This window comes from Penaeus chinensis, chromosome 16 (genome assembly GCF_019202785.1).
Source record: "Penaeus chinensis breed Huanghai No. 1 chromosome 16, ASM1920278v2, whole genome shotgun sequence".
NCBI classification, from domain to species: Eukaryota; Metazoa; Arthropoda; class Malacostraca; order Decapoda; family Penaeidae; genus Penaeus; species Penaeus chinensis.
This window is the reverse complement of record NC_061834.1, coordinates 6,080,651-6,103,150: the sequence shown is the minus strand read 5'-3', so window position 1 is coordinate 6,103,150 and position 22,500 is coordinate 6,080,651. Positions and strand designations below refer to the sequence as shown.

Below are 22,500 nucleotides of genomic sequence, written 5' to 3'. Positions count from 1 at the left end.
CGATTCCTTTATCAGAATATATCCCATCCACACCTTTCTATCCACCTACGAGGCGGAGGCACATGTTTATGTTTATACATGTCAGTGAGGCGGGATCGCGGGTGCAGCGCGACGCAATCTCAGCCATTATATAAAGCAACAATATGAGTCAATTTGCCGTGCGTCCATCAAGGTATAGCAAACACCTGTTCCGCCCGAGGGAACACCTTGTGGGCTCGATATTACTACAATTTACATTTTTCTCTCGTGTCAGCTTATCGTAGGCGTGTCATGTATTCTCAGTGGGCTAAATTGATCTTTTTTTTCTCCCCTTCGTCTTCCTATACGCTTCCTTTTTTATATTTTTTTCCCTTTATCTTCACATTCGTCTTTTTTTCCCATTATTTTCCTCTTTTTTTTTTAAATCCTTTCTTATTTGCACGTTTTCTTTGCAAATGAAAGTTATCGTTCTTATCTCAGGGATGTTTTCAGATAGAGTTTATGGTATATAAAGTTACATGATCTGTGCGGGTCAAATATCCCTCGCCTGAACTTCTTTGACCGCAAATATTTTGAAGCATATTTTCTCCCGAAACAAAGGGAGGATGATATCAATGATAATGAACCAGAGAAGGGCGAAAAGATAGTAAAATAAGATCTGGACTTTAGTAAAACTTAAAGTAAATAGCTTCCTAATAGCCACTTTGACTGTCAATGTTGGAGAAGGAAATTGTGAACTTCTGACTTTTTTAACTTACGTACACGCACAAAACATCAAGAGACCCATACATATAAACACACATATGCACATGAGCGTGTATGCATAGATGCATACGGACGCCCATTCACGCAAGAATAGATATCTGCACACGCACACACACACACACACACACACACACACACACACACACACACACACACACACACCACTCAAGGGAAAAGAAATAAAAGACCCACTAAAACAGCCTCACAGTATGAGAGACCGGATGAAATTCTAATTGGATTCGTTAAAAAAAAAAAAAAAAAAAAAAAATCCTGAACAACTTAGTCCCCCATTAATGTTGATGTTCTAAAACTTTCCAAGAAAATGTGGAAACTAGCGAATGCCACAGTCATGTAGTCAGAAAAATGAGTATCGTCACCCTTTGCACCAACTAATATGAACAATTGACGAAGTGGTGTGGAATAGTGAGGCAAGGTAGTTAGCACCGTAAATAGGTGTTAGCAGAGAGAAGTGTTCAGCTCCACATTGAGCACAAGTAAAGATAACGATAGTTTTTTTCTGACTGTGCATCTGATTAAAGACCTAACCAGTGAAGCATGTAAGCAGCACAGATACTGCAACACAGAAGCGGCTAGGTAGAAGCTATATACTTTGAAGTTGTAAAGGGTTTTGACAAAGTGGTACACGAACACTAGAACACATGGATGGAATCAAAGGGAAATGCCTCGAATAGCTATAGGACTTTTTTTTTTTTATGAAAGACAAATGAATATAGCCATTCGAGGTAAACACTCAACTACTGGAGTACCGCAGGGCTCAGTCCTGGTACAAGTTCCATTACTTTTCATCAACACTCAGCGGTCTAATACAAGTGCAGACAGCCATTTGTAGCATGAACGACGGGCAGTTACTACATGGACACCAACTTTACGACGAAAGACTGGAGGAGACAAAACAAATGTCTCAGGAAGAGTGAATGATAGAGGAACAAGAAGTCACAAGGAAAAAAAATATGTGAAAGAAAACGTGGCAAAAGGAAGTCAAGAAATTTAGTTATCCAGATGGAACAACTTCCCAGAAATGATTTTATGGACCAGAAATATACATTTACAAGTACAATTATCTAAATTATTATCTAAAATTACTCCGCGGTAATCTCTCGTTCTCTCTCTGTATCTCTCCTGTATTTAAATATAAAAAAGTTATAAAAAAAATCTAACAGAAGGACATGAATATGACACGCCTTAATACCTCGAATATATAACGTACTTGCACAAACACAACGAATTGTGAGAGAAGGAAAAAAACGAGGAAGAGGAAGATGATAGCAGAGAAACAAGAGCCAAGAGGAATGAAGGAGAGCTGAAAGGGAAAACGATGAAGGGAGAGAAAGGGGATAAAGGAGGAAGGAAGAAGACGAAGAGAAGGAGCAAGAAGAGAGGACAGAGGCCAAGGGGAGAGAGGGGGAGGGAAGGAGAAGGCGAAGAGGAGGAAGGAGAGAAGACAGAGGCTGTGTGTATCCGTCACCGGCGCTGAGGCGAACAGTCTGATAAGAAATCATTTTTTTCGTTTCTTATCTCGTCTTCTTTTCTTTATTTGTCTTTCTCTTCTCTTCTTCGTTTATCTCCTTCTTGCTCCTCTTTCTTTCTTTTTTATCCTTACTTCAACGTTTACTGCATTCTTCCTCTACTACATATTATTATTCCTTTCCTGTACTTCTACTTTTCTTCTCCTATTTCTTGCTTCCTTCCTTTCCTTCCACTATTTTCTCCATATGACTATCATCATCATCAATATTATCTTCATAACTCATCATTCACCATCTTTATCTGCCTCGCCCTCTTCCTCTCTCCCGCGCTTCGTAACCTCATTGTCGGAAACTTTCTTGCTGTGATTACCTCATTGTTGTTGTTGTTGTTGTTGTTTGGTTGTTCTTATGGTGATGGTGTTTGTCTTCCTGCGGGGGGAGGGGAGGGGAGGGGGGTAGGAGCTTTCTCTCCCCTACTCTTCCTCCTCCTTCTCCTCCTCCTCTTTCTCTTTCTTCTTTGCTTACCTTCTCACCTTCACCTTTCCTTTGGTATTTTGTCGTCTCTGATTTTCTTCGTCTCCTTCGCCTTTTATCTTCCTTTTATTTTTGTTTTTCTTTACTTCGTCGATTCGTTTACATTTTTAAATCGCTGTGTTTGTTTCGTTCTTTCTCCTGTTTTCTATCTGTTCTTCCTTCTTTCAACAGCTCCTCTTTCCTCTACCTCCTACTTTTACTCCTTTTATTCGTCTTCCTCTTTCTCCTTCTCTTCCTCCTCCTCCTCCTTCTCCTATTCATCTTCCTCCTCCTCCTCCTTCTCCTCTTCTTCTTCCTCCTCCTCCTCCTCCTCCTCCTCCTCCTCCTCCTCCTCCTCCTCCTCCTCCTCCCCTTTTAAACATTTCCCTCCCCCCCTTCCTCCCTCACAGCCCTGTCCATCACCAGAGGCATCGTCACCCTGCACCCTTTCCTCGCTATGAGGGTGACGTGGCTGACGAGGAAATGTCAGGAGACGAAGAGGCGAGGGCGGCAAAGGGAGAGAAAAAGATGGGAGAGGGAAGGAGGTGAGAGAGGGAGAGGGGTAAGATGGGGGAGGGAAGGAGAGAGGGAGAGGGAAGGAGAGAGAGAGGGAAGGAGGGAGGGATGGAAGGAGAGAGGGAGGGAAGGAAGAGAGAGAGAGAGAGAGAGAGAGAGAGAGAGAGAGAGAGAGAGAGAGAGAGAGAGAGAGAGAGAGAGAGAGAGAATGAGAGAGAGAGAGAAAGAGGAAGAGACGGATTAACAGAAATAACAGACAGACCGATAGACAGATAAAAAAACAAAATAACAAACTTATTATTGGTTTTCCTACTACTCTGTGCCTCTGGCGAGCGAACGGGTCCAAAGGACAGAAAGAGAATTATAATGTTGCCCGAGAAATAAGATTCCATTGTCAGCCCTCGATGCACAGGTCGATGTAGAATTCAGTATAAATGGGGAAGTTAAGGAAAAAGAGAGAGAGAGAGAGAGAGAGAGAGAGAGAGAGAGAGAGAGAGAGAGAGAGAGAGAGAGAGAGAGAGAGAGAGAGAGAGAGAGAGAGAGAGAGAGAGAGAGAGATAGAGAGAGAGATAGAGAGAGAGAGAGAGCAGCTCCTCTGCTTCAGCGACGAACTGTCTCCGGCTCGAATTATGTCTGATTCTTCTACCTTCTGTTGTTGTTGTTGTTGTTATTGTTGTTGTTGTCACTATCAGTACTGCAATCCCTTTTCATGATTACGGCTATAGGCAATATTGAGGCGAGTCCATATGACCCCCTTCTGTTTGTATAATAGAAGTATGTATATCCTTTTTTAATGTTATAAATTGATGATAATGATAAGAATGATTTTCAGAAATACCAAACGCACCCAAAGTGTCCCGACTTCCCTTAACCCCCCCCCCCTACCCCCCCTACCCCCCCACATGCTAATAGGGCCGTAGCATGATGCTTCCCCGAAGGAATTGCATTAACCTCAGCCCAAAACTGAATTTCGCGCCAAAAGCTTTTAAACCATTTTTTAAAACTCAATGATACTCTTGTTTCCCTTAAAAGTTCTGATATCCTTTTCGGATATTTTTGTTTTTGTTTTGTTTGTTTTTTATATCTGTTTTTCAATTCTCTTGTCATATTAAAAATTACTGGTCATGTTTTTTTGGATTTTATATTTATCTGCATTTCTATAACCTTATTCACAAGCACGCATACGTTGCACACAGACACACACACACACACACACACACACACACACACACACACACACACACACACACACACACACACACACACAATGCATGACCCAGTGATCAAAAGAAAGTAAGCACATAACCCTCGATGTACAATGTTCTATACCAGATTGATTTTCCGGCTAACACTCGGCGCTGCATGTATTTTGCGTGGGGATGGACTGCCCCCCAAAAAAAGATTTTATTTGGGTTATTTTGAAAAAAAAAGTGACAACAAAAAAATCCTTTGAAACTTTGTGAAACGCAATGGGTAAGATCGTAGAGTTATTGCATCCTGTGTGTTTTCTCCTATCCGCTCCACGGCAATAAAACCTTTATGAAATGCATTCGATAAATGGCAACTCTCGCTGGGATAGATTTGATGACTTTTTCCAGTAAGGAAAAAAGAATAAATGGATTAACAGAGAGATAAGTAAATGGAGAGTTGAGTAAATAACATTTCCGAAACAGGATTTGTGAAATATGTTTGATTCGTGAAGATGTTATGTAATAAATCTTCTAGTGTTGCGAATATAATTTTGATACACATTTAAACACTATATATTTTATAAAACAGGTGATCAAATAAAAAAGAAGTTTCAGGGCATTCTAACTCTAAATAACAGGATAATAATCAAAGAAAGGTGCGTTAATCTAGAGGTTTATTTTGCCCACAATAAAAAAATAAAGGAATATCACATCATATACCGTTATAAAATATATATAAGACTTTTTGATCAAATCTTTTTACCAGCATCCACAAACACGGGCCATTACGATGCTATATGCTAGTGTTTCGATAATATCCTAATTACGAAAATTTTCCATTGTATTTCGGACCAAATAACACTTTCTCTTAAAAGATTCATGACTCCTAAAAGAGAAAGATTTGATTACAGATTTTGTTGCATATTATTGCCTGATTTATTACTTATCCGTGTAATAAATTTCCTGGACGTGTGCAATAAATCCTTGAGTGCATTATCGAAATAAATTACGTGGGCTTTCATTGCACATCAGACCGATAATAATGATATGCGTAGGGGGTTAAAATGGGAGTAAAAAGGAGATAGAAAGATGATGAAGATGAAGATGAAGAAGATGCTAATAATATGAAGGAACCAAATGATAGTGATAACACTGATGATGATAATGATAATGATAATATATTTATCATTGTAATAATAAGAATTATAATAATAGCAATAATAACGATATCAATGATGCTAATACTAATACTAATCCTGATACTACTACTACTAATGACAATAATAATAATGAGGATGATAACAGTAATTAGAATATATCAAGGATAATCATTAAACTTCATGGGAAAAACTTAATGGAAAAAAAGCTTCATGGGAAAAAAAAAATTAAAATGCTTCGAAATTCATACGCTACGTGAATGCAAGGAGGGGTGGAGGAAGGGGAAGGGGGTGGGGGGGGGGCGATGGGGAGGTGTGAGGGAGAGAGAGGGGATGGGGGGGGAGGGGAGGTGGCGTGAGAGCGGAGGAGGGGGGAGGGAAGAGTGCGACGGAGCGACTACCACTTACTCTGCCCTTCTAATCTCCCCCCCCCCCTCCCTCCTCCTTCGACTCCCTCCTTCCCCTACCCCTATCTTGCCCCTTCCCCTACCTTACCCCCTTCCCCTTCCCCTGCCCACTCAGCATCCCCTCCACATCGGCTCAGCTTCCCACGCGCCTATACAGCCAGACTACAAAAATGCATTAGAATTTTGATATTCCCGAACCTGCTGCTCGACTACTCGAAGGTTGCACTTAAAGCTACTAGAAGAGAGATTTCTAGTATAATGGTCACTACCAGTCTACGCGATAACTTTTTATTTTCTGTGCCGTATCAGAGCCTGACGTTGGCGACCATGTTTAATTTCATGGTTGTACAAGGGAGTGAACGAAGGTGGTTTCCCGTTGCCTTCCTTCGGGTGATTGATAACTTAATAGCAGGCTAATACAAGGCATTAACTGAAAAGGTTACTAGAATCGAGGGCACTGCTTCAGGATGCTAGTAGGAAAGCAAGAGAAAGGCTATTCGAAGTGAAATGTAAGAACAGGATACTAGAAGGGAAACTACGGGATAGGTTACTAGGCTATTAGAAAAGACTAGTTAAAGAGATGTCTAAGGAAGGCGCCACAGACCGTCTTTAAGGATGTATAAACACTAGTTAGGTCTCGTTAACTGTACCAAAAGCCATTCACTCTTCTTCAATGGAGAATAGGATTGATATTACCTTACAGCAACTATGGAAGGGATTTCTTCGCCAAGACCAGGAGGCGGACAAGAGGACAACGCATAAAATAGGATGAGGAAGAGGAAGAGAAGGAAGAAAATTACGAGGAATTTGTTTGCATCTTGTTCATCTCTCTTCGTGAAGTTATCGTCGAAGTTCAGAGTATCAAATAACAGAAACGAAAACAACAAGAAAGTTTGGTAAATTATGGAAACGGAGGAAAATCGTTGATCATTATGATATTTGTATTAAGTAGTAGTAACAACATAAATAGTAATAGGAATAGGAACAATGAGAATAATAATGATAATCATAACAACAACGATAATGATAAAAAAAAAAAAATAACCACGAGGAAGCAGGTTCTACCCGCTTCTGTATACATTTAACGTCTGCCAATCAGCGGACCGGATGGAAATGGTCGTAACGCGATAATAGGGTCATTCGTCCTTTTTTTGCCTCTTAATGACCTCAAGCCGCAATCTGTCGCGTGACCTTTCACCTTAATCGAGTTTTGTTATCTCGTTCTAGACCTGGACGATCTCGCGACTCGGTAGGCCTACTTCGCCGTCGGTGGGCGTGGGCGCTGATCAGATCCAACCTCGTTATTGCTTGTTCCATTCTGATCTCGGAACGGCGGCGCCTCTGGCTGGTTGCTGGTGCTTTGTTGTGTACTCTGTTTGCGCACACACGCACACACGTACACGCACATACACACACAGATTATATGTGTTACTCTCAGGCAGAACACAGCTTAACAGAATACTTTGCATTTAAGCGGCAGTAACGACCTTGCTTTCATTTTGTATTTGCAAATAAATCATCCACGATAAAAGGATTTCCTGAAAGAAAAAAAAAAAAAATGTGTTACAACAAAATCTAAACAAAAAGAAAAAAAAAAGAAACCTGCCATAGTATTTGAGAAAGGGTTTCAAGGAAAGTGATTTGACAGGGAGAATAAAAATCCCGAGTGAGCGTTAGCGAGTTCTCTCAGGAGGCGGCTCGGAACACGGACGATTCCGGCGTGGGGATTCGAGAAGTGCTTCGCTTGGCGCTTATGATGCGGTTGCTTTTCTTTCTTTCTCTCTCTATCTAGATGGCTATCTAGCTATTTACTCCTCCCCCCCCTCCCCCTCTCAATCTCTTTCTCTCCTCTCTCTCTCTATCTCTCTTATCTCTCTCTCTCTCTCTCTCTCTCTCTCTCTCTCTCTCTCTCTCTCTCTCTCTCTCTCTCTCTCTCTCTCTCTCTCTCTCTCTCTCTCTCTCTCTCCCTCCCTCCCTCCCTCCCTCCCTCCCTCTACCTCTTCCTCTCTCTTTCCCTCTCCGTGCCTCTCTCTCTGTTTGTCTTTCTCTCTCACTATTTATGGAATCACAAAAATCACACAGATAATTCACACGGACACAAAGCGAGAGCACACGCACAGGGAAGCGCGCTGACATAGAAACACGCCCACATGTCCTCTCTCTCTCTCTCTCTCGCTGTCTCTCTCTCTCTCTCTCTCTCTCTCTCTCTCTCTCTCTCTCTCTCTCTCTCTCTCTCTCTCTCTCTCTCTCTCTCTTTGTCGCACAATCCCGCTTGCATTTCTTTTCCCTCCCGCGGTTTATCAGCGTTCGCCTGAATCGGAAAACGCCACAGAAATTCGCAAACTTCCCGGGAATAGATTCAGAGCGCTGGCCCCGAATGCCTCTCTTATTCTCACCCGAAGAGTTTCTCCTTTTTCCTCTTCCCTCCCGACACGCGAGTCTAGGAAATTTACGGACTAGCCAACGAGCTTCAGCGTCGAAATCCCGCAGGTTCACTGCCGCGCGCAGATCATCAGCGCCGCCAGTGTGTAGCCCCGCGTAGGAAGTATGGTCTCTCGCTTGGCTGCGCTCGCGATGAGATGTAAATATGTGTGTACAGTGGGTGATATGCCTGCTGTAATGTATGGGTGAGTCGCACGGGGGGGGGGGGGGTAGTGTGTGTGTGTGTGTGTGTGTGTGTGTGTGTGTGTGTGTGTGTGTGTGTGTGTGTGTGTGTGTGTGTGTGTGTGTGTGTGTGTGTGTCTGTCTGTCTGTCTGTGCGCACGCGCGTGTGCCTGTGTGAGAGAGAGTGTGTTCGGTTATTGTTAGTGTGTTTGTGTTCAAGCAGATCCTTCGATAACAAATAATTGAAGCAATCAGCCATTGAGTCATTGCAAATTCAAACTGCTATCCAACAAGAAGCATAAAATTCAGTTGTTTCTCTTTACTACGAAAAAAAAATATATAGATTTCTCCAACGGTCTTGTCTCCTGGTCGTCGGTTTTGACTTCCGTTACACGCACAGTAATTACTTTTACGAACGTTATCAAGTATAGCTAAGTCGCTGCTGTGTTGCAAGGATTAATTGGAGAAGCAGCTGTCACCTCGCGTGCATGACTAATGGCAGCCTCGCCAAACCAATACCTGTGTCTGTACACGTGCGTATAAATCTCAGTGCTTATGAATCCGTGCATGTGTGTGTCTCCTCTTCATCTGTCATCTAAAATTGTTGCGGACAAGAATATTACGAACGTACATGTGGAGAAACGCGTGTGAATATCGAAGGAAGATATCCACTGACGTACATAAACACACGAACACACACACACACACACACACACACACACACACACACACACACACACACACACACACACACACACACACACACACACACACACACACACACCAAACACCCATACATACACACTCAAAACAAAGATACCATTAAGAGCACAAGAAATTCACGCTTACGTTAGAAAAGTAATAAAATTAAACAAAAACAGATAAAAAGACAGATAAAACATTAATCAAATTTCATCATTACCTAAATGCACTCAAACAAAGCACCATCAACGTGAATTCTATGACGCTTAAGAACACCTGTCTTATTGGTACGCTCGCTTCTGGGTTGCATTCAACAAACGGTGCAACTGCCGTTTCTGGATTGACCTGCAAAGAGAGGAAACAATAAAGTGTGTAAACAAAGAGAATGCCAATAATAGAGTCGTCGAATGGAGAGAAGTGACTATTGTAAACTATATGCTGTATTCACAAGTACACATGAAAACATACAGTTAATGTACACATACTTAGATTGTTACATATAAACACCCACATACGTATACATTCAGCCGTTACATACATAGACACACACACATACACACACACACACACACACACACACACACACACACACACACACACACACACATAATATTTAATATGCACACGTATATGTATATATTTATATGTGTACATAAATACATAAAGACAAACACACAAAGCTCTCCCTTTCTCTCTCTCTCTCACACACACACACACACACACACACACACACACACACACACACACACACACACACACACACACACACACACACACACACACACACACACACACACACACACACATCCATCCATCTATGCGTCCATCTATCTCCATCATATAAATACGTATATAGGGCGTGTATATAAATTTCATGTCCCTTTCCTTAACAACGGCGACGCAAATGGCCTAACAAGCACGGATCTGCCCGGCCTTATTGCCTCTGAACTGCCTTGTTAGCGTCCTTCCAAGCTTGCAATTTACTCGGATCACCTGAAGGGAACTGGGGCAGGGAGGGTGGGGGGGGGGGGGGGAGGTTGCAAAGGATGGGGAGGCCAGCAAGGGAAGTGTGGGAGGGGTGAGGGGGGGGGGGGCAAGGGATGTATGGGAGGGGAGGAGGGGCATTCATCCAGATTAGCATCCGTGTGTGGTAGCTTTTCGAGTTTTGGTGTCGGACTGTAAGAAATAAAACTGTAGACTGGTGAGATTTAAAAAAAAAAAAAAAAAAAAAGGAATTTTGTGCTGATATGAATTCACACGTACAGGGGCAAGTGGGGGGGGGGGGGTTAAGGGATGTATAAATATAAATATACACGAACAGTCGCTATTGTAAACGAATGCACGCACGTAGTCACACACAAAGAGCAATACAGACAAACAAACAACACATGCAAACACAAAAACCCGCACAATACACACCAACAGACAAACACCTCAGTGAAAACACCCACCCACACACACAGAGGGGAAGAAAATGTTAGACCTGACACTCGCTTCCATAGACAACAAACGGAAGCCAGTAGGGGCGTGGAATGGCCCGTCGACAGAGCCATCTAGCGGCTTAAGCATCGGGCAGGACTCCGGAGGGGCGAGGAGGAGGATAAGGGGAGGATAAGCAGCATGATCTGGACCGCCTCTTCACCATTACCCCCCCCCCTCTCTCCTCCTCCTCCCTCTCCCTCTCCCTCTTAGCCTGTGCCCTCCCCTCTATTTCACACTTATTCTCCCCTCATCCTACTCTTGCCTCCCAACTCTTTCTATCTCCCCTTTCTCCTTCACACATGTCCCCTCCTTTTCCCCCCTCCTGCCTTCCCTGTCCCCTCCCTTATTCCCCTCTTTTCCCCTCCGTACCCTTTCCCCAATCCTTCCCCTCACCCCCCTCATTCTTCAAGTTCTTAAACGGTAGGCCTATGGTCTGGCGTGCGGACCATACGCACAGCTACATTTCTACAGGCTTGAGTCGTAAAAAGATACTTTTTATTCTCGTCTTTTCTTCCAATAAAGTAAAGATAGGTATAGACCATTTTTCGTGTAGTCTCTCCCTTTCCATCTCCCCCCCTCTCTTTCTCTCACTCACTCACTCACTCACTCATTGACTCATTGACTCATTCACTCATTCACTCTTTCTCTCACTCACTCATTCACTCACTCATTCACTCACTCACTCACTCACTCACTCACTCACTCACTCACTCACTCACTCACACACACACACACACACACACACACACACACACAGATACACACACACACTCTCTCTCTCCTTTCTCTCTCTCTCTCTCTCTCTCTCTCTCTCTCTCTCTCTCTCTCTCTCTCTCTCTCTCTCCTTCTCTCTCTCTCTCTCTCTCTCTCTCTCTCTCTCTCTCTCTCTCTCTCTCTCTCTCTCTCACACACACACACACAAGCACTCATATGTACTTTGCACGTGTGTGCTTTCACACGTGCAAATAATCTATAATATATGATAGACAGGCATAAGTACATACAATGAGAAACAAAACAAAACCACGATAAAGAAAGGGAGAAGGCGACGCAGAAGAAACGATAAACGGAAAAGACAAAACCAAAACGCAGCGGTCCCTCTATGTTCCCGCGAGAACCGGTAAAAGAGGCAAAGATCTGAGTTATTTGTCCGGACTACATTACTTTCCCTTACAGACTGTTGATCTCCTTCGGCGTCGGATGATGGCAGTCATATATCCGCCGGCTGGGCCCTCCTCGCATGGGGAAGGAGCTACTTTTTCCGAGTTTAGAAGCGGGGGATAGGGTTGGGGGAGGAGGGCGTAGGAGGAAAGGGAGGGATGGGAGGGGTGAGGGAGAAAGAGGGAGGGGAAGGGTGAAGGAGAAGGAGGGAGGAATGATGAGAGGGGTGAGGGAGAGGGAGGGAGAGAGAGAGGGTTTTGGAGGAAGGGAGGGAGAGGGGAGAGTGAGAATGTGAGAAGAGAGAGAGAGCGAGAGATAGATAGATTGATAAATAAATAAATAGAGAAAGCTATAGAATAAGTCACAGTAATATCAAAGATAAAGGTACTGCTCTTGTGTAATAGAATATAACCGAAAATATATATAAAATATTCCCAATGGAAGAAACAACTTTCTTTTCTCTGCGACTGTAAACGATGATGAAATAATCCTCCTCAATACCTTTCATTTTTGACCGAGACTTTCTCTCTCTCTCACTCTTTCCTTTTTGTCTTTGTTGCAGCCTGGTTCCACGCGTGTTGCAGATTGCTCTTGCAGGTTCCCAATTAGCCGGAGTTAACAAGCCAGCTGCTAAGCACTTAATTACCCAGACATCTTTAGTCATTAATCCTCGCCAACGTTAAGGAGATTTGGCCGCCTTATGCAATCACGCGATGAAGTCTGAACGAGAGAACCTGGGTTTCCCCTTTCGTCTTCTGTCCCTCCGTTTTACTCTTTTTTCCACACAATATACTCTATCCTTTATAAAGTTTCCTTATGAGACGCTATTTAATCTCTCTCTCTCTCTCTCTCTCTCTCTCTCTCTCTCTCTCTCTCTCTCTCTCTCTCTCTCTCTCTCTCTCTCTCTCTCTCTCTCTCTCTGTCCCCCTCTCTCTCTTTCTCTCTCTTTCTCTCTCTCTCTCTCTCTTTCATTCTAGAATTGACCAGCTCTCTCTCTCTCTCTGTCTATCTCTATTTCTCTCTCTCTCTCTTAATGAAATCCAGTCCCACCTTACATTCCAGAAGCTGCGTGATATTACTTCGTGTCTCAGATAATGACGTAATTGATTCCAGTTTATTACCGTCGGCACGCTGTTTTGAGGTTATTAATAGCCCTAGTTGATATTACTGTGTGTTCTTCATTGTGCGATATATGCCTGACATTAGCGGCACCTGCAGTGAAAGCGTTGATTTACAAATTCATTTTGAATAACGTGCTTAAGAGTGAGAAACTTTTTTGATCATGACAAATCTATCAAAATTGCACCTCGAATGCCTCACAAATACTAACACGGAACAAACTTTAGCTTCATGAAATAACAATATAACGATAAATAACTTTTCCCATCCTCAATACTGCTACTAGTTAGTCTCGTAGCCCTACCTCCTGACATCTGCGGAAACTTGATTATCTACGGCGTCCTGGAGAAGCTAGGAGGGATGGAATCCTTTGGGATACGCTACTAGGAACGAAGGGCCGGGATTGGGCAGAATTAAAAGGAAAAAAGGACTTTGCGAGGCCGCCCAGGACGCGAATTGAAGGCAGGTTGTGGTCTAAAAGCTTCAGGGAATACGAACCCACTTTGTTCCACGTCAAACCTTGTTTATACTTTTCGCGAGATTCTTTGATTTTTTTCACTAATTTTTTAAAGTCATCGTTATCGTTGCATGTGGAGAGGGAATAAGATATATATATATATATATATATATATATATATATATATATATATAGAGAGAGAGAGAGAGAGAGAGAGAGAGAGAGAGAGAGAGAGAGAGAGAGAGAAAGAGAGAGAGAGAGAGAGGGAGAGAGAGGGAGAAAGAAAGGTAAGAATGGTACTTATTTCATATACTTACTTGTCCTGAACGTCCGTATGTCCATGAATTGATAATGCACAAAAAACAGTATTTCAGAATTCGTGATCGATACTTTTAGTATTTCTAACATTATATTTACACATAGAGAAAAAAAAAATAATCTCTGACTTTCTTACCTTCGCTTTTTACCGTTGTCCGTCTTTGTTCTCATCTCTCCCTCTTCTGTTTCCCCCTTTTTTTCATTTTTTCTCATCTCCGCCTCTTCTTTCTTCGTTATCTTTTCATTCCTCCCTTCCTCCCTTCCTCCTCTATCTCCTTTCCCTACGTCATCTCCCTCTCCCATTTCCCTCGAGAGCAAATGACCAATTAGGGAATTTTCCCTTACCCAACATCGCAGACAGTGATATTTATTTACAAATAACAGCTCATAATTATCGCTAGCTCTCCTTCTTCCTTTCTTCTCCCCCTTCCCTTCGACCTCTTCCCCCCCCTACCTGCCCCCTACTTCTCACACACTCCACAGACATCCCCCCAACGCCTCCCCACTCCATCCCGAACTCCTCCCCCAGCAAACAGCATCTTACGCCACACAACAAATAGCATTCCTTAATAACCACAACAAAGGCATTTCAGAAGACAGGGAGGGTAAAGGGTAAAGGTGGGATGGGGAAGGGTAAGATAATGGAGAGGGGAGGATGCGGGAATGATAAGGGGGAATAGAGAGAGAGAGAGAGAGAGAGAGAGAGAGAGAGAGAGAGAGAGAGAGAGAGAGAGAGAGAGAGAGAGAGAGCGAGAAACAAAGGCAATTACGACGCCCTACCTATTACTGAGTAACCTTTATCATCTAACTACTATTTCTCCCTCTCGCTTTCCCCTCCCCCCCCCCCCCCCCCCGTCGATCCCCAAGACTGTGGCTCTTTGCCCCAACGGCGCTTATTACGAACACTTTGATTGGGTAAACTGATCTGTGAGTATTCCCGATCGGCGCTGCGGACTCTATTAGGCGGTCTCTCTCTCTCTCTCTCTATTTCTCTCTCTCTCTCTCTCTCTCTCTATCTATCTATCTATCTGTCTATCTATCTATCTATTTATCTATCCATCTATCTATCTTTCTTTCTCTTTCTCTTCTCTTTTTCTTTTTCATACTCTCCTTTTCTTTTCTCTTACTTTCTCTTTCCCTTTCTCTTTCTTTCTCTCTCTCTCTCTCTCTCTCTCTCTCTCTCTCTCTCTCTCTCTCTCTCTCTCTCTCTCTCTCTCTCTCTCTCTTTCTCTCTCTTTCATTCTAGAATTGACCATCTCTCTCTCTCTCTCTCTCTCTCTCTCTCTCTCTCTCTCTCTCTCTCTCTCTCTCTCTCTCTCTCTCTCTCTCTCTCTCTCTCTCTCTCTCTTCCATTCTAGAATTGACCTTCAGTTTTTTTTTCTCACTTGAATTCTTCCTTATCGGAGGCAAGCCAACCTTATACAATTTTAGCGCGAGGGAATGTCAGAGAAGAGGGAATGAGAATGAGAAAGAGAATGTAAATCCGAGAGCGAAAGCATGTATATTTTAGCAGTTTATTTCGCTTAAATCAACGCCTTTTCCTTTTCCTTTTGTTGCTCAATGGTGGCGGAATAGAATCGAGCGGAGGTTGCAGTCCAATGTTATTATACATCATCGGAGATTTTTTGTGTGTGTGGATTTCTTTTATTTATTTATTTATTTTTGAATTATCAGTAATGTCCTGTGTTAGAAAAAAAAATCCTTAACTTCCACTGATCGATAACTAATAATATCTATTTGATTGTCTCATTTCCAATGGCTGCCTGTATAGCCACATAACTCTACGTACATTCCCGCCATGTTTCATTACTCATCCCCTTTAATTAGTATCATGAAATATACTTCCTCAATTAATAAAAAGAACAATTAATAAAAAGAATAGCTCTTTTACAGTGAGCAACTGATTCTTTTTTAACAACTTTCTTCGATAATTGTTTTAGACTAAGCTTATATGTGAAAGTTCCAACGACATAAGAGATATAACAAGCCATTATATATGTATCTGTTCATATTTCCAAATATTTTTGTTATCATCCAAATATTTCATGGCATCTTATTCCATGTATAATTTTATATCATTATCAGTATTATCAACCGGCTTCTTCCTTACCTGTGTAATCCAAAGCTTAAAAAGAAAATATATTTTTTTTGGTGAATTTGTTAAATTTCAATGTGCAATATATCAAATCGAACCGCTGACCTGATTCAGTTTTCTCTCTTCTCTCTTCCTCCCTTTCTTCTCTGTTTCCCTCCCTTCTTCTTCTTCCCTCTTTCCTCCTTCGCTTCCTCCCACTTTCCTCCTTCTAACTTTCGTTATTTTCCACTTTTTTTCCCTCTCTTCCTTTCTTACTTACTCCTTCTCTGCCTCTTTTTTTTATTGCTTCTTTGGCTCCTTCCTTTTCTTCCATCTCTCATTCCTTCTTTGTCACCTGACCTTCATCCCATCTTCCTTTCTCTCTCATTCTCTCTCTCTCTCAGCCCCCGCTCGGCGCCCGGTCCAGCTTCGCAGATTCAAGCCTTGGAAAACACACTTAAGTTCCTGCAATTGCAAGAACTTGGCAAACTGTATTCCCTTAGGGCCCGACCGCGGTGAGTCACGGGACACTCATCCTTGTATCTTTTATTGTTTACCCTTTCAATTTTGCCACTGCTACGTTTTCTTTGTTTGTAATTAGTTTCCCGTTTTCTTTGTTTTTTTTATCTTTATTATTGGGAAATGTTTGCTGATTTTACATAATCATTTTAATCTCCATTAGTATGATGAAATAAAGAATCGACTTGTTTGCAAAACCGATACTTAGTAGACTTTCTTGTAGAAAATATGAATAACATTAGGCGTGCAGACTCCTATGAAGAACTTTTATGTTGCATGCATTCTTGCAACATTACGTATCTCTATGCACTTTACTCTCTTGTAGACCATTGACTCGCAATGCATGAAGAATTAAAATTATTGTCTTCCATATCATATAACCAAAGGACATGCATAATAACACTTCTTTTACTGCAGTGTTAGTCAGACGCTTTTTTCACAGAACATTTGCGTAGATCCTGATACACGCACGGGCAAGCATGCACAAAATCAAGAGCATGCACACGCACACATACAAAGGCAAATGAACAAACACACGCACGCACGATACCCGCATACAGAGAGAGTGATGAGAGAGAGAGAGAGAGAGAGGGAGAGAGAGAGAGAGTAAGAGAAACATGTGCACAGACGCATATACATATATGATACACACGTGACTATTTCTAGTTCTTTCTAGATTACACATCTTTGTCTTTGTGATTTTATGAATCTTGTCAAAGTTCAGAAAGATCTTAGTAATTGTTATATGAAATACAGATAAGGGCATTGTTAAACTATTTTCCTTATCTATGTTTTTTTGTTTCTTTTTGCTTAATGCATAGGATATGAAAATATCTTTATTTTTCTTCGTTATTCTCTCTCTCTCTCTCTCTCTCTCTCTCTCTCTCTCTCTCTCTCTCTCTCTCTCTCTCTCTCTCTCTCTCTCTCTCTCTCTCTCTCTCTCTCTCTCTCTCTCTCTCTCTCTCTCTCTCTCTCTCTCTCTCTCTCTCTCTCTCTCTCTCTCTCTCTCCCTTTCCTCATCTTTATAGCCCTCGCACCCTCCTTAAACTTTAACATTGCCTCTTTTTTTTATCTTTTCACCTGCATTGTCCTCACCCAACCTGGTCCTCCTCCTCACCCGCTGCGTGTTTGCTGCCTTGACAGTGCTTGCGTGGTGATGGGCTTGAAGGAGACACACACACACACACACACACACACACACACACAGACACACACATACAGACACACACACAGACACACACACACAGACACACACACACAGACACACACACACACACACACACACACACACACACACACACACACACACACACACACAGAGTGTGTGTGTGTGTGTGTGTGTGTGTGTGTGTGTGTGTGTATGTATATATATATATATATATATATATATATATATATTAATCTCTCCATCTCAAGATAATTAACATGACCGTTATCATTACTATAATTATCGTTAATCTCATCATTATCATCACCAATGCCATATCCTTCCGTGTGTGACGTCATAGCTCCGTTAGAGGTAATAGAGCTCCTCCTTCCTTCTGTTCCTCTCCTCTCCTCTCTTCCTCTTCCCCTTCCTCTTCATTGTCCCCATTCTCTTCCTTTCACTCCTACACTCCCCTTTCTCTCTTTCTCTTTTCTATATATTCACACTCCTCCTCTTCGTCCACCTTCTCCTCCTTCTCTTCCTCTTCTTCCTCCTCCTCTTCGTCCACCTTCTCCTCCTTCTCTTCCTCTTCTTCCTCCTCCTCTTCGTCCACCTCCTCCTCTTTCTCCTCCTCTTTTTCCTCCTCCTCCTGCTCTCCTTTCTCCTCCTTCTCCTCTTGCTTCTTCTCCTCGTCTCAAAGGGAGAAAAAAATGTCAAATATTTTCTAATAAAGTTGTGATCTTGATTGTCAACATGATCTTGCGTGCCGTGTAAAATTGCATCCTGGTACAAGCAAAGATGTGCAAGAACAAGGATGCACACACACACACACACACACACACACACACACACACACACACACACCAAAACACACACACAAACACACACACACACACACACACACACACACACTAAAACACACACACAAACACACACGAAAACACACACACAAACATACACACACACAAACACACACACATATAAACACACACACACACACAAACACACACACACACACACACACACACACACACACACATACACAACATACACACATACATTCTGAATAGCTGAGAGCTTTTAAAGGAAAATGTAGTATAAAATGCATTAGTAATAATTTCACGGCCTCTTTCCCCTCCATAGATCTGCGCCGTGAAGAGCTTTTATAGGAAAATGTTTTGTGAAATGCACCCGGCCTCGACCTCGTCCGTGACTGGTCGATGTTCACTTCATCGTCTACATACTTGATTTCGATTATGAAATTGATAGCATTTGATATTTGCAATGCTGTCTGTCACCATCTTTCAGAATCTTCGCCCCTTTCAGTGATCTTCGTCCTCACTTATTTCCTATCTCTCCTTTTCGCCCCCATTTCTTACTTCTTACTTCCTCTCTCTTCCCCTCCCTCCCTCCCTCACACCCTCCTCCCTCACTATCTCCTCTTTCTTCCCCTCCCTCTCTCACTCACTCCTCTCTCTTCCCCTCCCTTCCTTCCTTTTTCGCACCCGCTCTCCCTACCTCCCTCCTTCTCTCCCTCCCACTCCCCCCTTTCAATAAGCTCCTTCTTCATCCCCCACTTTTTCTCGTCTATTCTCTCCCTCCGTCTTTCTACCTCGCCACTGATCTCCGAGAAGCTAGTGTCTAGGATGTACCACACACACCCAGCGAAGCCCGACATGGGATTCCACTACAGTCATAGTTGTGCTAAAGTTATAAGATATTGTTACCCCTTTTCTTGTTCATTTTTAATTTTCTCTTTTTATTCATCTTTTCGTGTTTTTTTTTTTTCAGATTCGGCAAACGAAGCGACTACGCCATGCCTTCTGGAGATGCTCTGGTGAGTGAGAATATCTGAGGGAATGAGAAGCTACTTATAGATACTTAGATGACCATATTACTAAATAGACAGAGAGCAGACAGATAATAGATAGAGAAAAAAGAGTAGAGAGAGAGAGAGAGAGAGAGAGAGAGAGAGAGAGAGAGAGAGAGAGAGAGAGAGAGAGAGAAAGAGAGAGAGAGTGGAGAAAGACATAAAAAAGAGAGATAGATGAACAAGGAGGGAAAATGAAAATCAACAGAAAAAAAGAGATTGAAGGAAATAAAGAGAGAGAGAACACCTGTTACGCTCAAGTCAGGTGGTGTTGCAAGTGACTAATCACTGCAATAGAAGGATGCAACACTTCTCAGACAGAGGACAATGCAACATGCAACAGATACACATACGATCGAAAAAAAATGCAATTACAGTCGGGAAATATGGACACAGACCTACAAAACACATACACACACACACACTTCTAAAAAACGGAGAATTACTCAGGCTCAAACATACACACGTATAAACACAAACACGCACGCACACACGTAAAAATACACATACAAAAAAACACGCATAAACACACATAAACACAAACAATCACACAATTAAACACTCCAAGCATAACACACACAAACATGCACATAAACACAAACACACACAGAAACACACGTAAACACAAACACAAGACAGACCTATAAACACAAACACACACGCACACGCAGATACACACATAAACACAAACACAAACACACGCAGAAACACACGTAAACACAAACACTTAACGCACATATAAACACAAACACACACGTACACGCAGAAACACACACAAACACAAACACTAAACACACATATAAACACAAACACACACGCACACGCAGAAACACACACAAACACAAACACTAAACACACATATAAACACACACACACAAACACACACCCAAACCAAGTCATCAGCGCACAGCCACAGATGAGCAGGTCACAGGGTCCAGCACTCCCTGTTGTTTATCGAAGGCTGAGCAGAAGCCAGTCGTTTAGATTCGGACGATGAGGTTGTGGAGAAAATCAGGAACTTGTCTGATTGGTCGATAGATTACTCTTGTGGGCCACAGAAGTAGAGGGGGGAGGGGGGATGGGGGAAGGGGGGAGGGGGGATGGGTGTACAATCTCTTGCTAAGTAGATATGGAGTCCGTTTTCATCGTCGTTGTTTTTGTTTTTGTTTATTTGTCCCCTCGTGTATTGCTCTTTTCATTTTCTTTTTTGTATTTTTTTCTCCCTTTCTTGATATTGTTTCATCGTTTCAATTAGACTTTATATTCTATCTTCTTTTCTTCCCTTTTCATTTTGTGGATTATTTACCACTCCCTTTGCTTCTCTTCCCTCTCCTTCCAAACCTTAATCTCATCTCTCTTCTCCCCCCCCCCTTCCCCCTACCCCCCCTCCGTCCCTCCCCCTTCGATTTGTCTGGTTGACCTTACTAACTAAGTTTGGGTTTCGTGGGCCTCTCGTGTAGCGCTAAGGCTTTGGTGTGTGTGTGTGTGTGTGTACGTGTTTGTGTGTGTGTGTGTGTGTGTGTGTGTGTGTGTGTGTGTACATGTACATTCGTGTTCGTATGCGTTGATGTTTCATGCAAATCCATTCCATTCATTTCACGAACAGCTGTTTTCTATAAGCCTGCGCGTAATTCTCTCTCATCCATCTCCATCCTCGTTTCCACAAACCGCCTTCAGTTATTAAAACTATTAATCTCTCTCTGATCCTAATCACATCTCGCTCTGTCTCTCCTCAGATGGAAGCTAGCGAGAGACTGTTGGAAACCCTCGCCCGCAGGAGGTGAAGCCTTCTCTCGCCGTCTGCCTTCCTTCTCTCTCTTCATGACGTCACCGCTGCTGTGTCTGCTGCTCCTACGTCATACAAACATAATCAAATCTAAAATGATGCAAAAGAGAGAAAGATCCTAATAAAGATGATGCTAATAATAATTTTAAAAAGACTAATGAATGAATGGTTATTTTACCCAACGTCAACAAGGGAAAAATAGTCTAGTCTATTCGCTACGATGCTGGCACCTCCCCTCCCCCCTCCACCCAACCTCCACCCCCATTTCCACCTCCTCCCTCGACTTCCACCTCCTCCCTCGACTTCAACCTCCCCCTTCCACTTCCACCTCCCCCCTCCACCCAACCTCCACCCCCCTTCCACCTCCCCCTTTCACTTCCACATTCCACCTCCACCCCACCTCCCCCCTCCACCCCACCTCCCCCTCCACTTCCACCTCTTCCCTCCACCTCCATCCTCACTTCCCCTCTCCACCTCCACCCCACCTCCAACCCCACTTCCACCTCCCCCACCATACTCCACAGGCCACTTTCTCCCCACTCTTCGCCTCTAACTCCACCTCCACCCTCCACTTCCACTCCACCACATCCTCATCTCTCTCCCTCCACCTCTTTCGCATTCCTTATTTTCCTTCTTCCCTGTTCCTAACCACGAAACCCTTACATACCAAACTATCATATGTAATGGAGGAAAGAAAATAAAGAATGAAATCTGAACGAAAAAGGAAAAAGAAAAAAAAAAATACTCGAAAAGATACTGTACATAGAACCATCTATCACAACAAGAAGACGATAGATAGACACGTCATTCTCGAATACATTTGAAAATACATCTTACCATACACACATTTTCCTCCTCCTCCTCCTTCTCCTCCTTCTCCTTTTCCTCCTCCTTCTCCTTCTTCTCCTTCTCCTCCTCCTCCTTCTCCTTCTCCTCCTTCTCCTCCTCCTTTTCCTCCTCCTCCTTCTCCTCCTTCTCCTCTTCCTCCTCCTCCTTTTCCTCCTTTTCATCCTCCCTCCCTTCTCCTTCTTCTCCTTCTCCTCCTCCTCCTTCTCCTTCTCCTCCTTCTCCTCCTCCTTTTCCTCCTCCTCCTTCTCCTCCTTCTCCTCTTCCTCCTCCTCCTTTTCCTCCTTTTCCTCCTCCTCCTCCTCCTTCTCCTTCCTTCTTCTCTTCCTCCTCCTCCTCTTTCCTCCTTTCTCCCTCCTCCTCCTCCCTCTTCTCTCTTCTCTCCTCTTCCTCCCCTCCTT

General features: G+C 42.9%; 1 protein-coding gene across 2 annotated transcripts in view; it reads left to right on the top strand.

Moving 5' to 3' along the window:
* The window catches only part of LOC125033601 (neuropeptide F-like), a 32,934-nt gene extending 11,523 nt beyond the window's left edge, over window positions 1–21,411 (top strand). The window contains exons 2-4 of one of the 2 annotated variants that reach the window (XM_047625255.1): window positions 16,336–16,446; window positions 19,389–19,434; window positions 21,204–21,411. In XM_047625255.1, the coding sequence (XP_047481211.1) occupies window positions 16,336–16,446; window positions 19,389–19,434; window positions 21,204–21,251 (205 nt within the window). In that variant the 3' untranslated portion in view covers window positions 21,252–21,411. The remainder of the gene's footprint in view (window positions 1–16,335; window positions 16,447–19,388; window positions 19,435–21,203) is intronic. The other variant, XM_047625256.1, reaches the window with a different exon arrangement.
* Window positions 21,412–22,500: the final 1,089 nt, after the last annotated feature.